This window comes from Enoplosus armatus, chromosome 7 (genome assembly GCF_043641665.1).
Source record: "Enoplosus armatus isolate fEnoArm2 chromosome 7, fEnoArm2.hap1, whole genome shotgun sequence".
NCBI lineage: Eukaryota > Metazoa > Chordata > Actinopteri > Centrarchiformes > Enoplosidae > Enoplosus > Enoplosus armatus.
In genome coordinates, this window is record NC_092186.1 from 598,160 (window position 1) to 615,397 (window position 17,238).

The 17,238-nt window shown below is 43.4% G+C and overlaps 1 protein-coding gene across 1 annotated transcript; it reads right to left on the minus strand.

Moving 5' to 3' along the window:
* Positions 1 to 1,180: 1,180 nt before the first annotated feature.
* LOC139287965 (NF-kappa-B essential modulator) lies at positions 1,181 to 16,766 on the minus strand. Its single transcript, XM_070909186.1, has 5 exons — positions 16,348 to 16,766; positions 9,586 to 9,682; positions 5,432 to 5,585; positions 4,553 to 4,701; positions 1,181 to 3,177 (listed from the first exon to the last, which is right to left on the minus strand). Coding segments are annotated over exons 1-5 (729 nt in total). The 5' UTR covers positions 16,675 to 16,766; the 3' UTR covers positions 1,181 to 3,175.
* Between the last annotated feature and the right edge of the window lie 472 nt (positions 16,767 to 17,238).

A 17,238-nucleotide genomic window follows, 5' to 3' on the forward strand; every position in this document is an offset into this window, starting at 1 on the left:
ATCCACCTTCAGCCCCATCATCCACCTTCAACCTCCATCATCCACCTTCAGCCCCATCATCCACCTTCAGCCTCCATCATCCACCTTCAGCCACCTTCAACCTCCATCATCCACCTTCAGCCCCATCATCCACCTTCAGCCACCTTCAACCTCCATCATCCACCTTCAACCTCCATCACCTTCTCACAGTATCAACAACACACTGTTATTTTGATGAGAGCATCCTGTATTATTATTAATACTAATAGTTATTATTATAACCTCTCTGATGCCAGTGTGACATCATCACTTCAGGCTCTGATAGATTTTTGGAGCATTGAAGCATCGAACCTTCTGACTGCAGCTTTAGTTCTACTGATGTTTATTCTGTTAAAATGATTAGTCGATAGACAGAAAAAGAATCGTCAACTATTTTGATAATCGATTAATTAAACATTAAACAGTTTCTGGTCTTCTCGGTTGAACGACACAAAAGGACATCTGAGGAGGATTCATCCAGACGATAATCAACAGATGCATCGATCAACATGATCACGTTTCTTATAGAAACAATAAAAGCCTGTAAAGAAACCGTCATTTCACATTCATGACGTGCACGTGTTGTCCTGATGGTGGCGCTGCAGGACATGTTGATACGTTTAAAGAGAAATTTAGATGAAATTAATTCACTGCGTTAATTCAAATACAAAATACGTAAGAAGGTCACAGAATGCAGCGCTGTAAAGTAACGGAGTACTTTTACTCAGTACTTCAGTTCTGAGGTTGATGTGTTTTCAGTGTTAGTTCAGGAGATTATTTCTGAATCAGGTCTAAAACACTCGATTGTTTTCTAGTTTGGGTGAATATTGAGTATTGGACGTTGCATGAAGGAGTTAAATATGACTTCCTGTGTCCACTATGTGGCGGTAGAGAACGCTCTGATTGTACATTATGTGGCCGCACACCACATCATGTGAGTCCACACTGACGTGTAGAAATCTTCACAGTCAAGTTTCAACAATTTCCTGCTTCATAGCAAAACATGTCCGCCTCGCCATGGCAACGGTGTCCCATGAAATCTCAAGTTAGCGTCGTGAAAGTCTTTGCTTTAGTTAAATCAGGACAAAGAAAACATGGCAGTCGTAGAAACTCTTCAGGTTTATTATTCTGATGAAGACCCCCCCCCTGCCCCCCCCCCCCATTAGATAACAGCTTCTAGAAGTCGAGTCGTTCTTCTTCTGCAGTGTCGAGCTTCAAGCTGCACATTTGTTTGCTGAACGTCATAAAAAGTAAAAACACAATAAAAACAAACAGATGAAACTCATTCACACACACTTTGACCCCGTTTACACCCGTAAAAACTGGACCTGGATCAGCTGTTCAGATCACAGGTGAGTGTTTACACCTGTTTGATTGATCAGCGTCGTTTACTAATCATAAAACAATAGAAATCAATAACTACCAGCAGCGTCTCTTAACGTTGTTGTTCAGACTCCAGATAGCGCTGCTGAGCCCAGTGCATGCTGGGATGTCCTCACATTCAGACTCCTGTTGTCCCTGTAATCCAGATTCAGACCAGATTAAGTGTCAGGTGTAAACGGGGTCTTTGAGTTAAAATAAGTGGCGTCAAGCTTCACGTTTTATCGCTGCTGATAATTTTCCAGAATCTCCCATCAGTTGTTAATTGATTTTATTCAGCAGTTCAAACCAGTCATTCATAAAACAAACCCTGATCAAGATCTGGACTCAGCAGCTTCAATATCCTGTTCAATAAATCTGATTTTATACTTTTAAACTGCAGCTGTCTCTAAATACAGACTCAGATTAAAGAACCAGCGACTTCTGTGACGGCGTGACGAGGCCTCATGGTCACGTGATCTGCTCCGAAGGGTCGACGCGGCGCCGAGTCATCTGATCTCAAACATGATCTGAAAATAACGGAACATCACACACTACAGGATATTATTAAGATTATCTGCCAGAGGGAGCACCTCACGTGATCTCACATGACCTCACGTGATCTCATGGGGAAGCAGACGTAAACAAAACAGAGACTGACGTGGTGGATCAACCAGCTGCAGTGAGAAAAACTAAAGCAGAAGGATAAACGAGTCAGATGAGAAAATGGCTGAAGGGACGCTTGTAATGCCAACGTTTAGCTTCCGTCTCCTTGAAGACCGGTCCCTCTCATTGGCTCTTGTGGTCCCGCTCAGAGTACTGATCCAGATTTTGTTTGAATTTATCGGGGCGGCCCGAAGAGTCTGCGAGCAGGTCGGGAGGCTTAAGACTGGATCTGTAAACCCCTCACATACCAGATAATCTGGTTTCTCCTCCGACTGTCAGGAGGCCTGAATCAGGGATAAATCAGCCCAAAGCTCCTGTAGTCTGAGCCTGGCTTTACTTCAGAGTAAAGAGTCACTGAATGCAACGTTCATGGACTCCTGTTGGTAATTCAAGATGAAAAATAAACTACAGCTGCAACGATTAATTGCTTAATTGATCTACATAAAATCAACTATTTTGATAATCGAACAATTGCTTGAGTCATTTCTTTTGCAATAATACTCGTCTTTGCCATACACGACTGTAAACTGAATATCTTTGGGATTTGAACTGCATAAAATCGTAACGAGAATTTTCACTATTTTCTGACATTTTACACACAAAACGATTCATCAATTAATTGAGAAACAGAAGATGAACCGATAATGAAAATAATTGTTAGTTTTGGCTCTAAAACAAACACACACTTTGTAAAATGGTTTTTCTGTTCAGCAGCCGATCGTCTCTAATCTCTACTGTCCCTGAACGCACCGTCATGGAGCGTGCATCAGGACACACACCAGCGAAGGCTGAGAGGAAAGAAATCAATCTAAAAACTGATGGAGGATTTGAAAAAAGACTACTTAACAGGCTGAAATGTGACGAAGCAGCAGAGTAAAATAAAAACATGAAGAATGTTAAAAAGGAAACCGCAGAGTCTTTCAATCAGTCAGTAAACGTCTCAGCTGTTCAAGTTAAAGCAAAGTTTGTGTCCACTCATTCATCCTACGACAGCGTGACACGTCAGTGTCTCCATGGCGATCTGGTGCGTAGACAGGAAGTTTGTACAGCAGTCATTTAGTCCGTCCAGGCTCCGCCCCCGACCTGGACCACAGTGCTCACTGTCGTTCAACAGATCGCCGCATCGCTGACCTCCTGAAAAACATATTAACACAAATGCTTTAATACCTGTGCGCTGTCAATCAGTGATGAAGCCCGCCCCGTCTCTCTGACATCACCTGACATCATCAAAACTTCAGCTGGCATCATCAAAACACGGTGGAATATTTACATGTCATTCTTTTACATGTTTCTACACCAAGAACCTTGGACAGCCAGACTCCATTTAAAAAATTACAGTTTTTAAAATCATCCAACAGCTCTCAGATGAAATCAGTCTAAACAGCAGCTGGTTTCCTGATTTCTTGTTTTTTCTATTTTTGACTGGGGTTAGGGTTAGTGTCTCTGTTTACTAAAAGTAAGCAGTGTAGTGTTTACTCTACACTACACTGCTCTGCTGCATAATAATAAGCCATACCATCTTTCTCCTTAAATATACATGTATACATAGCAGATACAGTACATTCATAAATATATATATCCACCATGTTCCTTTTAAGGGAGTGTCAGAAAAGTGAACTTTATACTTTCTAACTCCGATTTGTTTGCTAATTAATATATTTTCTATGTATCTGGATCTGTTTGCTGCTGTAAAGATAGAAACCGTCGTCGCTCCACCTCAGACTCATGGTGCTGCAGTGAGCAGCTCCGACCACCAGGTGGAGCTGCTCTTATTGTCCGACTCCTCTCAGCTGATGAACCTGAAACATGTTCGTTTGTGATGAATCTAAAAGACTTCAGCTCACCGATCTGTAACTTCCTGTTTCCTTCAACCGCCCATCTTCTAACATCTTTACTGACATCTCAGCTATGAATCACTCAAACAACAATCTTATTTTTCAATCTTGATCTCGGTGGGGAGGACTTTGTTTAACAGCCACACTGAGAGTCTGAGCTGTGTCACTTTTGGCTTATTTGAACAGATTCAATAGTTGCTGATTCAGGAGTTTGAGAGATTTGTGGTTCAGTGTGTTGTTCAAGATACTTCAATGTGGAGGAGAAGCTGAGGATCAAACTATCAACCCTGCAATCAAAGATCGACCTGAAAACTTCATTCTTAATTATGTTTTTTATAATTTATTGCACTTGTCTTGAGTCTCTACATTCAATAAAACCTGTGAATCTTTAACTGGATAAACTGTAATTATGTCTCCAAACCTTTAATGTCTTAAAACAACTTGTTTTTAATGCAAATCAACTTGTTTCAACTGTTTTTAAAAGCCAAGTTTCAGATATGGAGTCTGGTATTGGCAGGTTTTTTCCACTTTTGCAGTGTAAATGATGCATTCGGTGCAGCTGGAGTTTTGTGGTTTCTGCTGGTTCTCATTGTGTCAGATCAGATTTACAGTCATGTGTGAACGATTATGGGTGTGCTGGGACAGACTAGCATCGAGGCGTCGTTGGTGCTTACAGGTTATCAGATGCAGAGCGCTGCAGACGAGCAGCGTCAGCGCAGGAATACCAGAGAGGGGCGAGGCGGCGGAGGAGGGGGAGTCGGAGGAGGTGTCCTGCTGCTGCGTCTCCTGAGCAGCTTCAGAGTCCACAACTTTACACTTCTGACTGTAAACACACAAACACACACAGTTGGAGCTGCAGCCTCCATCAGCAAACCAACCAATAAACGTCAGAGGGACAGAGTGCAGGCTGGAGAAGGAAGGTGTTCAATTAGGTGTTTCTTCAAAGGAGTTTGGTGAGTCCGGTGTATATAAGTGTATCACCTGGATCCTTTGAGACATCAACAATCAAAGACCAAATAATGTCCCAGTTAAAAGTGTCCAGTGGAGTCCAAGTCTCAGGTGTGACTGGAGTCCAAGCCTCAGGTATGACTGGAGTCCAAGTCTCAGGTCTACAAGTTGGACGCTGTGGGACATTATTTGGTCTTCAGTTGTTGATGCCTCTGACCATCAGCTGACTCACTTCAATCATATACACTGGACTCACCAAACTCCATTAAAGAAACAAAACCTAATTAAACACATTCCTTCTCCAGTCTGTACTGCACATGCACATGTGTTGGTAAAGCAGACTCGTGAACCATCCTGGGAACCATGTTGGGAACTGTGCTGTTCTCTGACTTGCTGGGTGTGGTCCCACCATGCCCCCCCCCCCCATGTTGCTCTAAATGCTGATACATCATTCAAATCTGTCAGCTTGGAAAAGGCGTATTTTCCTCAGAGGAAATTACGGCACTCAAATAACGAACAGCTTTATGTTGGAAAGCTTCGCACTCTAAAACCCATCTGAAGCTCTTGGTGGTGAATAAACAGAAGACTAAATGAGTGTCACTCACAGCTGTTTCTGCAGGTACTGCTGACTGGACTCACAGGCTCTGGTCTGACTCTGAGCAGCCAACATCTGACTCTCAGCAGCAGCCTTCAGACTGAAGCAGGACTCGGTCTGATGGACGGTCTGGGTCACGTTCTGCTGCAGGGCCTCGATGTGGTCTGAAGACACAAACAGAGTTAACAGGAGGAAGAGAAACAACAGTGTTTGGATCAGATCAACCTGCCTGTGGAAACAGCATCAGCTGAGTCACTATCATGATTTTATCTGAGAACCAACCCTGGTGACCCCTGTGGTCACATGTGGTAACTGCAAGTGTGATTTAATACTACAGGTACCAGAGTTCTGCTGGAAATGACTCGAGTGTTGTAATAAACACACCTGATGTTTTCATCAGATTTATACGTGTGAATGTTTCTGCTTCATAATGATTTGATTGTGGAAGTGGCTTCCTGTTAGAAACAGCACCAACGTCTTCACCAGAGCAGCTGTTATTATAAGCAGCCATTAGGCTGCCTCCATCCATCACGTCCTCATCATCAGTTCATCACATGTACCAGAAGTTACTTCAGCGACTTTTAAACTGTAAACAGCTTCACAAGATCAAATACGGACATCATAAAAACACAAGAAAATAAAATGATGCCTCCAAATGTGAAATTGATGAATAGTAAATATGAAAATAATAAATCCAAATGAACAGATGTGTGTAGACGGCAGTTAAATCCTACAAGCACTAAAAGAAACATGTTGTATTATCACAGTCTGTCTCTGTCTTCACCTCATCATAAAAGCCAGTTAAGTAAACCTTAAATTAAGATTGTTCTGGCAAACTAAGGTGAAGAGTGAACATTCATGCTCAGAATTAAAAACACAACCCTTTTCTGTTGTTATCATCTGATACTGTTGACCAACAGAGCAACAGTAACTAAGGGTCGTGGTATCCCATCAGGCCTGGGAACACCTTGTGATCAGTGCTGGAGGTCTGAGAACTGAACAGAGTAATCAAATAGAATAGAGTAGAATATGAACAGGGTCTGGTTGAGATCTGTTTCTGTATTAACTTATAAGGACACGTTGAGTCTTATCACACCGTCACTTATGTCAGGAATGATCTCAGCTGCCAGCTCTCATGTTTTTTGTACTTTAGCTTGTTTGTGAGCAGATTCTGGACCAGATTCAGCCTCAGTGAGGTCACTGCCAACAACCCTGAACCAGATTTAACCAGAGTGCTGCAGTCTTTCAGAGTAAAGTACACAAATCAGATTCACCTGATCGTGGTTTCATTTTCTCTGATTCTAATCTCTAAAACTATAAACTACAGGAATAACTTTAAGTAACTTAAGTTTTATTACAGATCAAACTACTCAGCAGAATATGAAGGCATTAAAATGAGCTCCACCAGCTGCAGCATTAAAGTGATGAACACATGAATGCATCAATAATCATAATCCAGTAATATAGTATATATTATCCTGCATTATGAGTACTTTTACTTTTGGTAGTATATTTTGATGCTAATACTTTTACAAAATTTTGGATGCAGGACTTTAGCTTGTACCAGAGTATTTGTACACTGTAGTATTACTACTGCTACTGAAGTAAACGCCCAGGGTACTTCCTGAGGCTGCAGTGCACCAGCTGAACACTTCCTCTTGTTGTTGTGCAGCAGACTCACTCGTTCCAGTGAGTGATGATAATCAGAGTCGGCTGTTAACACAATGCTTCTCTCATATCTGCTTATTGCAGGAATTCATGGCTTCCCTCCGACCGCTCAGAACAGGAAGTCACCTTCATTAAAGGGTGTCTGCCCCATCAGGCTCCTGTTCCCGAGTGTTAGTCAAGGAAAATACAATCTTTTACTTTAACAAAGGCTCATTTCATCGCACTGCAGAGGAAACATCAGGTCATTGTGTTTTATATTCATGTGAGAGAAAGTTACACTTCATAATGAAACAATCTTGATTTCTGTTGAAATCTGGTCAAATAGTCTCACTTCAGTTGCTCGTTTTATAAACTTCGACATACGATTTTCTTTTCTGTGCAGTCTGTAAACCTGAGAGATAAATGTTTGTGATTTTAATCCAGACTAACTGCTGCAGAGTGACCAGAGTACTCAGATCCTTTACTTCAGTAAAAGTACAGTATTATCAGTAAAAAAAAGTACTCATAATGCAGTAACGTGTTGTATGTTACATGTGAGTGTCGTATTATTATGTATCATAGTATCAGATGACTCATTCTGATGCATTTATGTTTAATTCATGAATTTTGCCGTCGTAGTTTGTGGAGCAGCGTATTTTATACAAAACGGATCACGTTTTCTAAATAAAACCACTTCCTCCATGTTGTCTTGATAAATTCGGTATAATGTCCAACAGCTTCTCTAAATTTGAGTCATGGAGTTTTGACCTATGCACCTGTCTCATGTTCCAGCTGTCTGAAGAGCCTACATCAACAGGTGGAAAAGAGGGAGCAACTGAAGCTGATAAAGTAGATGTTGTCTTTCGTGTGTATTTAAATTGTAGTCGTGCTTTTTGTGAAGAGGCCTCGACTCCCCCTCTCTTCTGAACAGAAGCAGAAGTTTCCAGCGAGCGTCAGTTTGTCACCATGTTGAGTTGTGGTGTGAAGTTCAGCAGGAACCCCTCCCTCTTTCTGAGCTGTTAGCGTTAGCGTAGCGCTGCGATCCTGACATCATCAAAGGGAAACCCACATGCCAAAGTCCTGACTGAGTCCTGAGTCTGAGCTTGTTTCCCACAAACAACTGAAGCTACAGAGACAGAGTCCCTGAACGCACCATCAAACACAGCTACTGCAATACAAGTACTTTTACTGCAGTACTTCACATTTCCATTCTGGACACTTTCACTGCATGTTTCTGACATTATTTGCAGTTACTTGCAATGTTGTATCTCCAAAGTGTCTTTTTCTGGGGGCTCCCTGTCTTCACCTGCAGACAGAAACCAGGGCGCAACGTTCCCTGAGCCAGTCGTGTTTTTGTCAGCTGAGCAGCATCTTTAAAATCTATTTTCTCTCTCGATGCTTCACGTCTGTCAGATTATTGTGTTGTGTTGTGTTCAGGCCTTCGGCCTGTTTCAGCCTCTTGGTCAGTTTTAGAGGTTTCACTGATCACCTTTAAAGCTCTGACTTGCTGCTCCTCTATGAGCCAGAGCCTCAGATCCTCAGACAGTCCTGGTTCAGGACTAAAGGAGACCTGATTTAACAGTCAGGACCCCTCAGATCTGAACTCCCTGTCCCCACACTGTTTTATCTGTTATATTATCATTGTTTTTATAGCATATGTTTTATTCCATTTTATTTTTGTACTTTTTTATGATGTTTAAGTCGTGGTTCAAATATCTGGAGCAACTTTGTAACTTTGTTTTGAAAAGTTCTGAAGAAATAAAGTTAATTATATTGAAGTGAAAACTGGACCTGGACAAGACTTCGTCCCTGCATTTCTTTCCTTTTTTACTTTAACTTTACGTCTGGACTCAACTTTATTTTCTTATTTACTTTTACTCTTTTAATAATTTTCTACTATCTGCTCTTTTTCCTTCCTTGTCATTAATTCTTGCCTTCTTTCCTTCTGTCTTTTTATTTTTGTCTTTCCTTCTTTAAGAATGAAATTCTGGATGCAATGCTCTGTTTCCTTTCCTTCCTTATTCAGAATCAGAATCAGAAACTGTTTATTGCCAAGTAACATACATTACAAGGAATTTGCTGTGGTCTGATGGTGCTACATTTTTTTAACATATAACATATAATCTGACAGACAACAAGCATGTAAAAATATAAAGGTAAGGTTCATTCTTGCCCTCTCTTACTTCCCTGCTTTCTGTTTCCTTCTCAACAGATTTCACAGCAGAAACATCCTGTCCCTGTGGATTGAAGTTGATACTTTGGTGAAATTAAATGCATGATTTTTACATTTGTGGTTTTTGATTCTTTGACATAATTAAAGGAGACTTTCTTTCTCTCTCAGAGCACAACACACTCCTGTTTTTTTTAAGCGACCAATCGTGTGTGTTTATTTACTCTGACTCACAGGTCGTCATGGTAACAGGGGGGGAAAACGCAGCTAAGAATACCGCTGGTGGCTTGCTGAGAAAGTCTCCTTTCATGGCAGTGATAGAGTTTTTCCTACAGAGTGAGCGTTACCTTCCTGCAGGCTGATCTGAGCGGTGAGGTTGACCTCCGTCAGACGGAGCTGCTCGATGGTCTCTTGCAGGACGCTGATGTTCCCGTTCAGGACGACCTGCAGGATGAAGAAAACATGAGAGACTGAAGGAAACACAGGCTGAAGGACTCTCAGTGTTTTACTGCTGTGCCAACAATCACTCCTCCTGCTCCTTATTCGTACATGTTTTTTAATATCACATCATCAGTGTGAGACAGAAACTCCATTAAAAATGTCAAATGTGCAGAATCTTTACGGGGAATCCTGCCTCTCCTTTCTTTCTGATATCTGTAATAGTTTTTTTATATATATACATGTAGTTCATCTCATCGCTCACATTTTCATCTCAGTAATCAAACCAACTCTATTCTATAATATAACAGGCAGAAAACAGCCAGACATTCATGTTAGGCTTTTTGTCGGAAAAAGATATTACATGTATATGCACTTTGGTGCAAAACCTGTTTGCTAATAATAAAAACTGAAAATTAAAAACTATATAAAACACATAAAATAGAAACAGAATACAAAAGTGTAGAGGAATGATATGTTCCCACTACTTCTCATATTTAAAAGTGACATCACTCCACACGTGACCAGTGATCACCAGCTTTACGTTTTTGCTCATCAAGTCACAGAAGCGAGAATGTTTTCTACCTGGACTCCATGAACAGTGTCTGCAGGTCCAGCTCAGGACTGTGTGAGTCTATCTTCAGTTTCTGACATAGTTTCTGATCCTGCTACCAACCTGCAGAAACACGTTCAGCCTGAACTCTGCAGAGGCTACACGTTTCTGAACACATGTGGATTATGAACCTGCTCTGAAGGACCCTCAGCTGGGCAGTGCTGTGCCAGGCCAGACCAGACCAGACCAGGCTGTCTGCTCTCAGAGCTGAGCTGGTGATTGAAAGCAGCACAGCTTGTCAGTCGACTTGACGCTGAGAACGGCTTTTAGAAACATTCCTTTCATTGAACGCAGCAGTTATAGTTAGATCAGCAGTTTAAACAGAGTCCTGCACTTAAAGGAACAGTCCAAACAAATGCGTTCACCCTGGGAGGCTTCTAATACCATACAGTACAGTGTACACTTCTAATAACACTAATAATACTAATGTACTGAGCTAATAGAGTGTTTAGAGGTGAACATTTATCCATTTATCGTCAATACTGTGACACCAGATATGGTGGTGGTCATAGTCCTTGTTACCTTTGTTAAAAACATATGTAAATGTTCTCCGTTTGGCCACTGGTGGCGCTGTAGATCTAATCTGGATTAATGTGTCCCTGTATGAGCTAGCATGAGGACAAAGAACCTCTACTTCCTGAACGACCACTTGAACCTACTCAAGGACTCATGATACATCCTGAACAACCTCCAGAATCTCTTCAATGGCACCTAGAATTTCCAAGGACCCCTGGAACATCTTGAACGACTTCCAGGACCTCCTCAAAAATCACTAGAACCCTATCAGGCACCCATGTAACCTCCTCAAGAACATCTAAAACTTCCCCAAGAACCACTGGAACATTCTTCAGGACACTATCAAGGACCCCTTTAACCTCCTCAAAGACTTCTATAACCTCTGCAAGGACTCCTGGAATCTTTAAGAAGCCTCTGGAACATATTCCAGGATCAATATGAGCATACCAAGGAGTCCTTTCACCTTCTCAAGCACTCCTAGAATTTTCTTAGGGGACTCAAGGACTCTTAGGATGAAGGACGTGGACAATCTTTTAGGACCCCTGGAAAAAACTCCAGGACCAAAAGACTGAGAGCCAGCTGAAATCTCCTCAAGGATACCTGGAACATCCTCAAGGACAGTGAGGTGAGATTATTTGTTTTTTGATAACATGAGAAGAAGAATTCAAACAATCAAGTGTCATATTCTTGATAAAGCGAAACAAGAAAATCTTTCTGTACTTGAGTCAATTTCCTCTCTGAAGAGTTTCGTTTTACTCTGAAGTGAACACCTGGAGCTGCTCAACAGGAAGTGGTGAGCAGGAAGCAGCGGTGAAAGTTAAAGCTCATCACTTCACCCTCAGTATCAAACCACGGCTGATTCTTAGTGCTGACTCAGACACTCACACAAAGACCTGAACCTGAAGCAGACAGGACAGGATGTTTCAGCGTAACTGAGCTGGTTTAAAGGTGGACAGGTAGATGCACCTCTTCAGGGACCTCTGAAATGTCTTCAAGAACTTTAAGAATCAATCCAGGTTGCCTGGAATGTTCTTAAAGCTCTCTCTTCCTCAAGGACTCCTAAAACATCCGTAATGACCACTAGAACGCTACCAAGGACCCCTGTAACATGCTCCAGGACCAGTAGAACATTATCAAGGAAACCTTTAACCTCCTCAGGGACCTCTGCAAGGACCCCTGGAACAAGCTCAAGGGCCAGTATAATCCTATGAACGACCCTTTTAACCCTCTCAAAAACCTCTGGAACCTCTTCAAGGACTGCTGGAATAGAGAGAAATAGATACAGACAGACGCCCCCCTAATTAGTGACTTCAGCTGCCTCAAACTCATTTATTACTAACAGCTGCTTAAAATCAATCATACAGCCGTTTAATCTCCTCTGCTGTAGAAGAGTAGAGTAGTAGAACAACATGTCTGCTGTGCTCGTCCTGCTCACGTTTATTGGGAAGTGGAAACGTTTTGGAGCAACAACAGCTCAGCCGCGAGACACAGAAAAGGAACTGATCCTCAGACCTCAGGTCTGTCCACAGATTGTTGGACACGTAAGGGAGGAAGGAAGGGAGGGAGGAAGGGAAGGAGGAAGCAGGGAGGGAGGAAGGAAGGGGGGGGTGGGAGTAAGGGAGGGTGGAAAGAAGGAAGGGTGGGACAAAAGAAGGAAGTGGGGGAGGAAGGGAGGGAGGGAGGAAAGAAGGAAGGGAGTGAGGGAGGAAGAGTGGGAGGAAGGAAGGAAGGATGGGAGGGAGGAAGGGGGAGGAAAGATGGAAGGGAAGGGAGAAGGGAGGGAGGAAAGATGGAAGGGAGTGAGGAAAGAAGGAAGGGAGTGAGGGAGGAAGAGTGGGAGGAAGGAAGGAAGGATGGGAGGGAGGAAAGAAGGAAGGGAGTGAGGGAGGAAGAGTGGGAGGAAGGAAGGAAGGATGGGAGGGAGGAAGGGGGAGGAAAGATGGAAGGGAAGGGAGAAGGGAGGGAGGAAAGATGGAAGGGAGTGAGGAAAGAAGGAAGGGAGTGAGGGAGGAAGAGTGGGAGGAAGGAAGGAAGGATGGGAGGGAGGAAGGGGGAGGAAAGATGGAAGGGAAGGGAGAAGGGAGGGAGGAAAGATGGAAGGGGGGGAGGAAAGAAGGAAGGGAGGGAGGAAGAGAGGAAAGAAGGAAGGGAGGGAGGAAAGAAGGAAGGGTAGGAGGAAAGAAGGAAGTGAGGGAGGGAGGAAGGAAGTGAGGGAGGGAGGGAAGGAAGGAGGAAGGGAGGAAGGAAAGAAGGAAAGGAAGGAGGAAGTTCTATCACAGTTCAGAGACCAACACTAAGACACATTCAAGGAAAACAAGTTCAAAGACAAAAGCAATATTGATACAAACTGATCTGCTAATAAAAGACTGATAGATCAGAATGTCTCACAGCAGCTGCAAATATCACATGAGGTTCACAAGTTTCACAGCTGAGAGAAGAAAACTGAACTGAGGTGTAACTCTGATCGTCGCTGATCGATCGTCTCTGGTTTTACAGGGAGAAAAGATAAAGTTAGAGGTGAAATATCTACCCAGCATGCAGCGGGTTAAAGCTCAGCACTGCGTCATGTCTCAGGTCAGGTGATAGCAGCTGGTGTTCAGGTGGATTCAATCAGTGACGTGTCGGAGCAGCAGGTGGAAACGGTTAAAAAGCTCATGTATAAAGCTTTTATTTTGTAGGAATGCAGCTGTGCAGATCACACATCTGCTTACAGAGACGTTGATCCTGATGAAGGGGTTAAATAATATCAGGGCATCTTTCTAACAGTGTGGGGGGGGCGGCTGCAGTAACTTAATGTGTTATATGTTGATCAAAGAAACATATTGATTATCAGTTGTAGGGTGTCTGAACAACTTCAAACTAACACTAATTAATTAAACTAATCTTTTATGAAATCCACAAGCAGCAGCGTATATCATTACATCCTCCGCCCAGTTACAGTCCAGTTCACCTGCAGAGATCATCAGAGAATCAAAGAAAAGAATCCTCTCCCCTGAGCTCAGTCACAACGGACACAGTGGAGGAGGTTGAACCAACGACTTCAACACAGAAACGTTAAACTGTCCAATGACATTAACCTGGATGTTTTATCAGATCACTAACTGACAGTGTGTTGGTGTCTCTGAGTCATCAGCTGGTCTTCACAGTGACTCTCAGTTCCTGGTTCGTCCGTTCTGGTTCACTCTCAGCTCTCAGAGAGACAAAGCTGGAAGAAGCCACTGAACACGAGCAGCAGACAGCAGACAGACTCAGTCAGAGACCAGCTGCTGGACATAGTGCAGCATTTAGAGCCAGATGTTTCCCTCAGGAGGTGGAGGAGACCAGAAACACAGCTAACAGAGAGAGAAGACTGGACTTCATGAAGGATCATGTTGCTCTGTAACTGCTGGATGTGGAAAGAAGTTCAACACGTCAACTTAAAGGTGACGACGTGTTAATGTCGAGTTCACTAGTTGTTTCTGCTGAAAACACAAACATCAGTTAGTGGAGCTTTAATTTTACCTTCAAACAGCAACAAATATCAGACGTTTATCTTTGGAAAGTTATTCTATCTTCAGTTTCAGGGACCAAAGAGCTGCTGAGATCACACTGTGGATCACGCAGGATGATGATGATGACCATGGACGCCGACTGAAAGGTCATTTGAAGTGTGCAACTCTGAATGTGGACTTGAATTGGTTCAGTACTTTCTGCTGATGGTGTTTCACAAGAACACAGATGGAGAGTTTTGTTTGGCTCAGGAGCTCAGGGAGCAGCTTTCTGTGGAATCCTGTTTTCATAATACACGCACAGTCACAACGCAGCACTCCCAGTGAATTATGGGAGTTGTAGTAACAGTTGGGCTTGTTACGTCTCTGAAATGCTTAATGTTTATTAACACCTTCTGTTTCTACTAATAAAGTTAATATTCAAGACTGTCCAATCCACAGTAACAGCCCGAGAGTTTCCCTTCAGCATGTAAATACTTTCACAGGATGAGTAGAAAGAAAGTCAGAAGGGGAGAGGTCAGACTGAGGAAAAAATAAGGGAGCAGAGAGGGAGGAGTGGAGCAGAGGTGAAGGGAGGAGAGGAGGAATGAGTCAGGACGAACCTCCAGAGGAGGAGGAGGAGGAGGAGGGACAGAGCGAAGGCAAACACTCACTTTTTCCAACCAACAACTCTGAGAATATGAAGCTGGAAATGTTGGAAGCAGCTGAACTGTTCACAGTTTAAACACTCAGTTCACTGGGAGGGAAAAACTATTCAAACTTTGTGCTGGAGGGAAAGTAAAAAGCCTCCCAAAATGGAAACACTCAAGTAAAGTGGAGGGGGGGGGGGGGCAGACAGACGTTCATATTGACACAAGAACTCAGAGAGAAATTCATGCAACACAAACAAACTCTGTTCACTTTCTGTTCAGTGTAAATGTGGACTCATGTATTGATCTCAGTCAGTTACTTGTTACTCGGAAGGCAGATGGAAGCTGTTAGTGTTTTGGGGAGGTGGGAGGAGCTGCTCCGGTTTGAATTCTGGCACTTGGACTGAAAAAGAGGCTATTTTCAGTACCTGTTTGGCCCTGAGCTGGTGATGCACTTCAGTAACATTAGACTGTCAACGTTTCAGTTCCTGGATCTGCTGATCCTGTTCAGGCCGTCACACTGTGCACTGAACTGTTAGTGAGTGGTTCTGATGTAAAGCTGGTAGCTTTAGATTAGACAAACAGATTCTTCTGCCTGTTTGTCGCTGTATTTTTGGACTTTGGACGGAGCCAAGCTAGCCGTTTTCCCCTGCTTCTAGTCTTTATGCTAAGCTAACCACAGCCTGACTCCATCGGAACACTGTAAAATTTGTCATTTTTTTATTTTATTTCATATATATGTTTTCTACACCTACTTATCCAATTCAAGGTTGTAATGAGGAGTTTATCTCAGCATGCATTGGGTGAGAGGTGGGTAGGGTTGTAAACATAAACTGCAGGGGCTAGCATAGCTAGCATGGCCATTCAGATCGAACTTCAACAGGAAGTGAACGTGTCGTCTGAATGTGAAGCAGAATCCGGTCTGACTGCATCATGACACACACCCAACAGTTTCCAGCTCAGATAATTAATAATTAACAAATAGTTCAATATTATTTTACAAATGTTTGTTTGTTTTTCTGGCAGAAACACACAGAGACTCACCAACCCGATGCTTCTGCTAAAGGAGAAAAGCTTGAGGTGGTTTAAATACCTGGATCTGAATCTGTTGGCAGCCAGCTGACAGCCAGCAGCTCTCACCACCACCATACAATACAAAAGTACAATTCATTTCATCCAGGACCTTCAGCCTCATCTTCAACTTTATATCTTTAAATCAAATCAAATCAAACCCTGACAGCTCACTTCCCCTGAGGCCAGACTACATCCTTCAAACAAGAGAAACAATCTGCCACTTTACATATCAGCGTGTTTCAAAGTGTTTTTAGATTGTATTAATTATTCTGCCGGAAAACACTTCGAAGATGTCTCCTGTTTTAAGAGAAACCAATCTATTTTTAGAGTTTGACTGAACTCATCACTCACGTTCTCCTGCCGGCACTCCTCCAGTGTGGTGTTGGTGGTGTTGAGGCGTCCCAGCAGCAGCAGGATCTCTGCTCTCTGGCGGGCCTGCTCCTCCCTCGCCGCCTCCACCAGCTCCTCCAGGGCCACCTTGTTCTTGTTATACACCACCTTGGCCCCCTCCAGCTTCTCCGTCACATCCTGCAGCTCGTTGCGGCACTGAGCTGAGCTCTTCAGGTCCGGAGACGTCGCCCACACCACGATGACGATGAGTGAGATGATGGACCAGAGCGCCAGCAGGGCGAGCACCACGTTCTTCGCCGTCTGGGAGGACTTAGAGGAGGCAGCCATGAGAGAACAGCTGAGGAGGAAGATGGAGATGAAGATGAAAAGGCAGTGATGGAGGTGAGGATGACGAAGACGAGCTGTGGAGCGAACAGCTGCTCTCAGTGACTCTCAGGTTGAAGTGAGCTGGACTTTCCCTTCAGGCTGGGCAGGAACACAGGGAGGGGCAGAGGGAGGTCGACAGACCTCAGCCACACCCCCTGCCTCCACCCACCCCACCACCTCCCTCCGCCTCCCCACCCCAAACCTCACCCTCCTCCTCCCCTGCATGGTTGTGTTATTGTGCCCAGAGTGGATGCCGTGATCAACAGGAAAGACACACACACACACTCATAAACAAAACTTTCCGTGTGTGTGTGTGGGGGGGGGGGTGAACACTGAGGCTTTCTGTTTCTTTTTCCCAGCCTCTCAGGTTCATGAACCTGGACGAACTCTGGAACAGGAACCATGTGGATCTTTGGCAGCAGGACTTGATTTACAAAAAGTTTCGGGCAAAGAAACGAAACTCAGAGAAACAGAAACAGAAACAGAGAGAGAGACAGAAAAGAAAGAGAAAGAGAAATAAAGTCA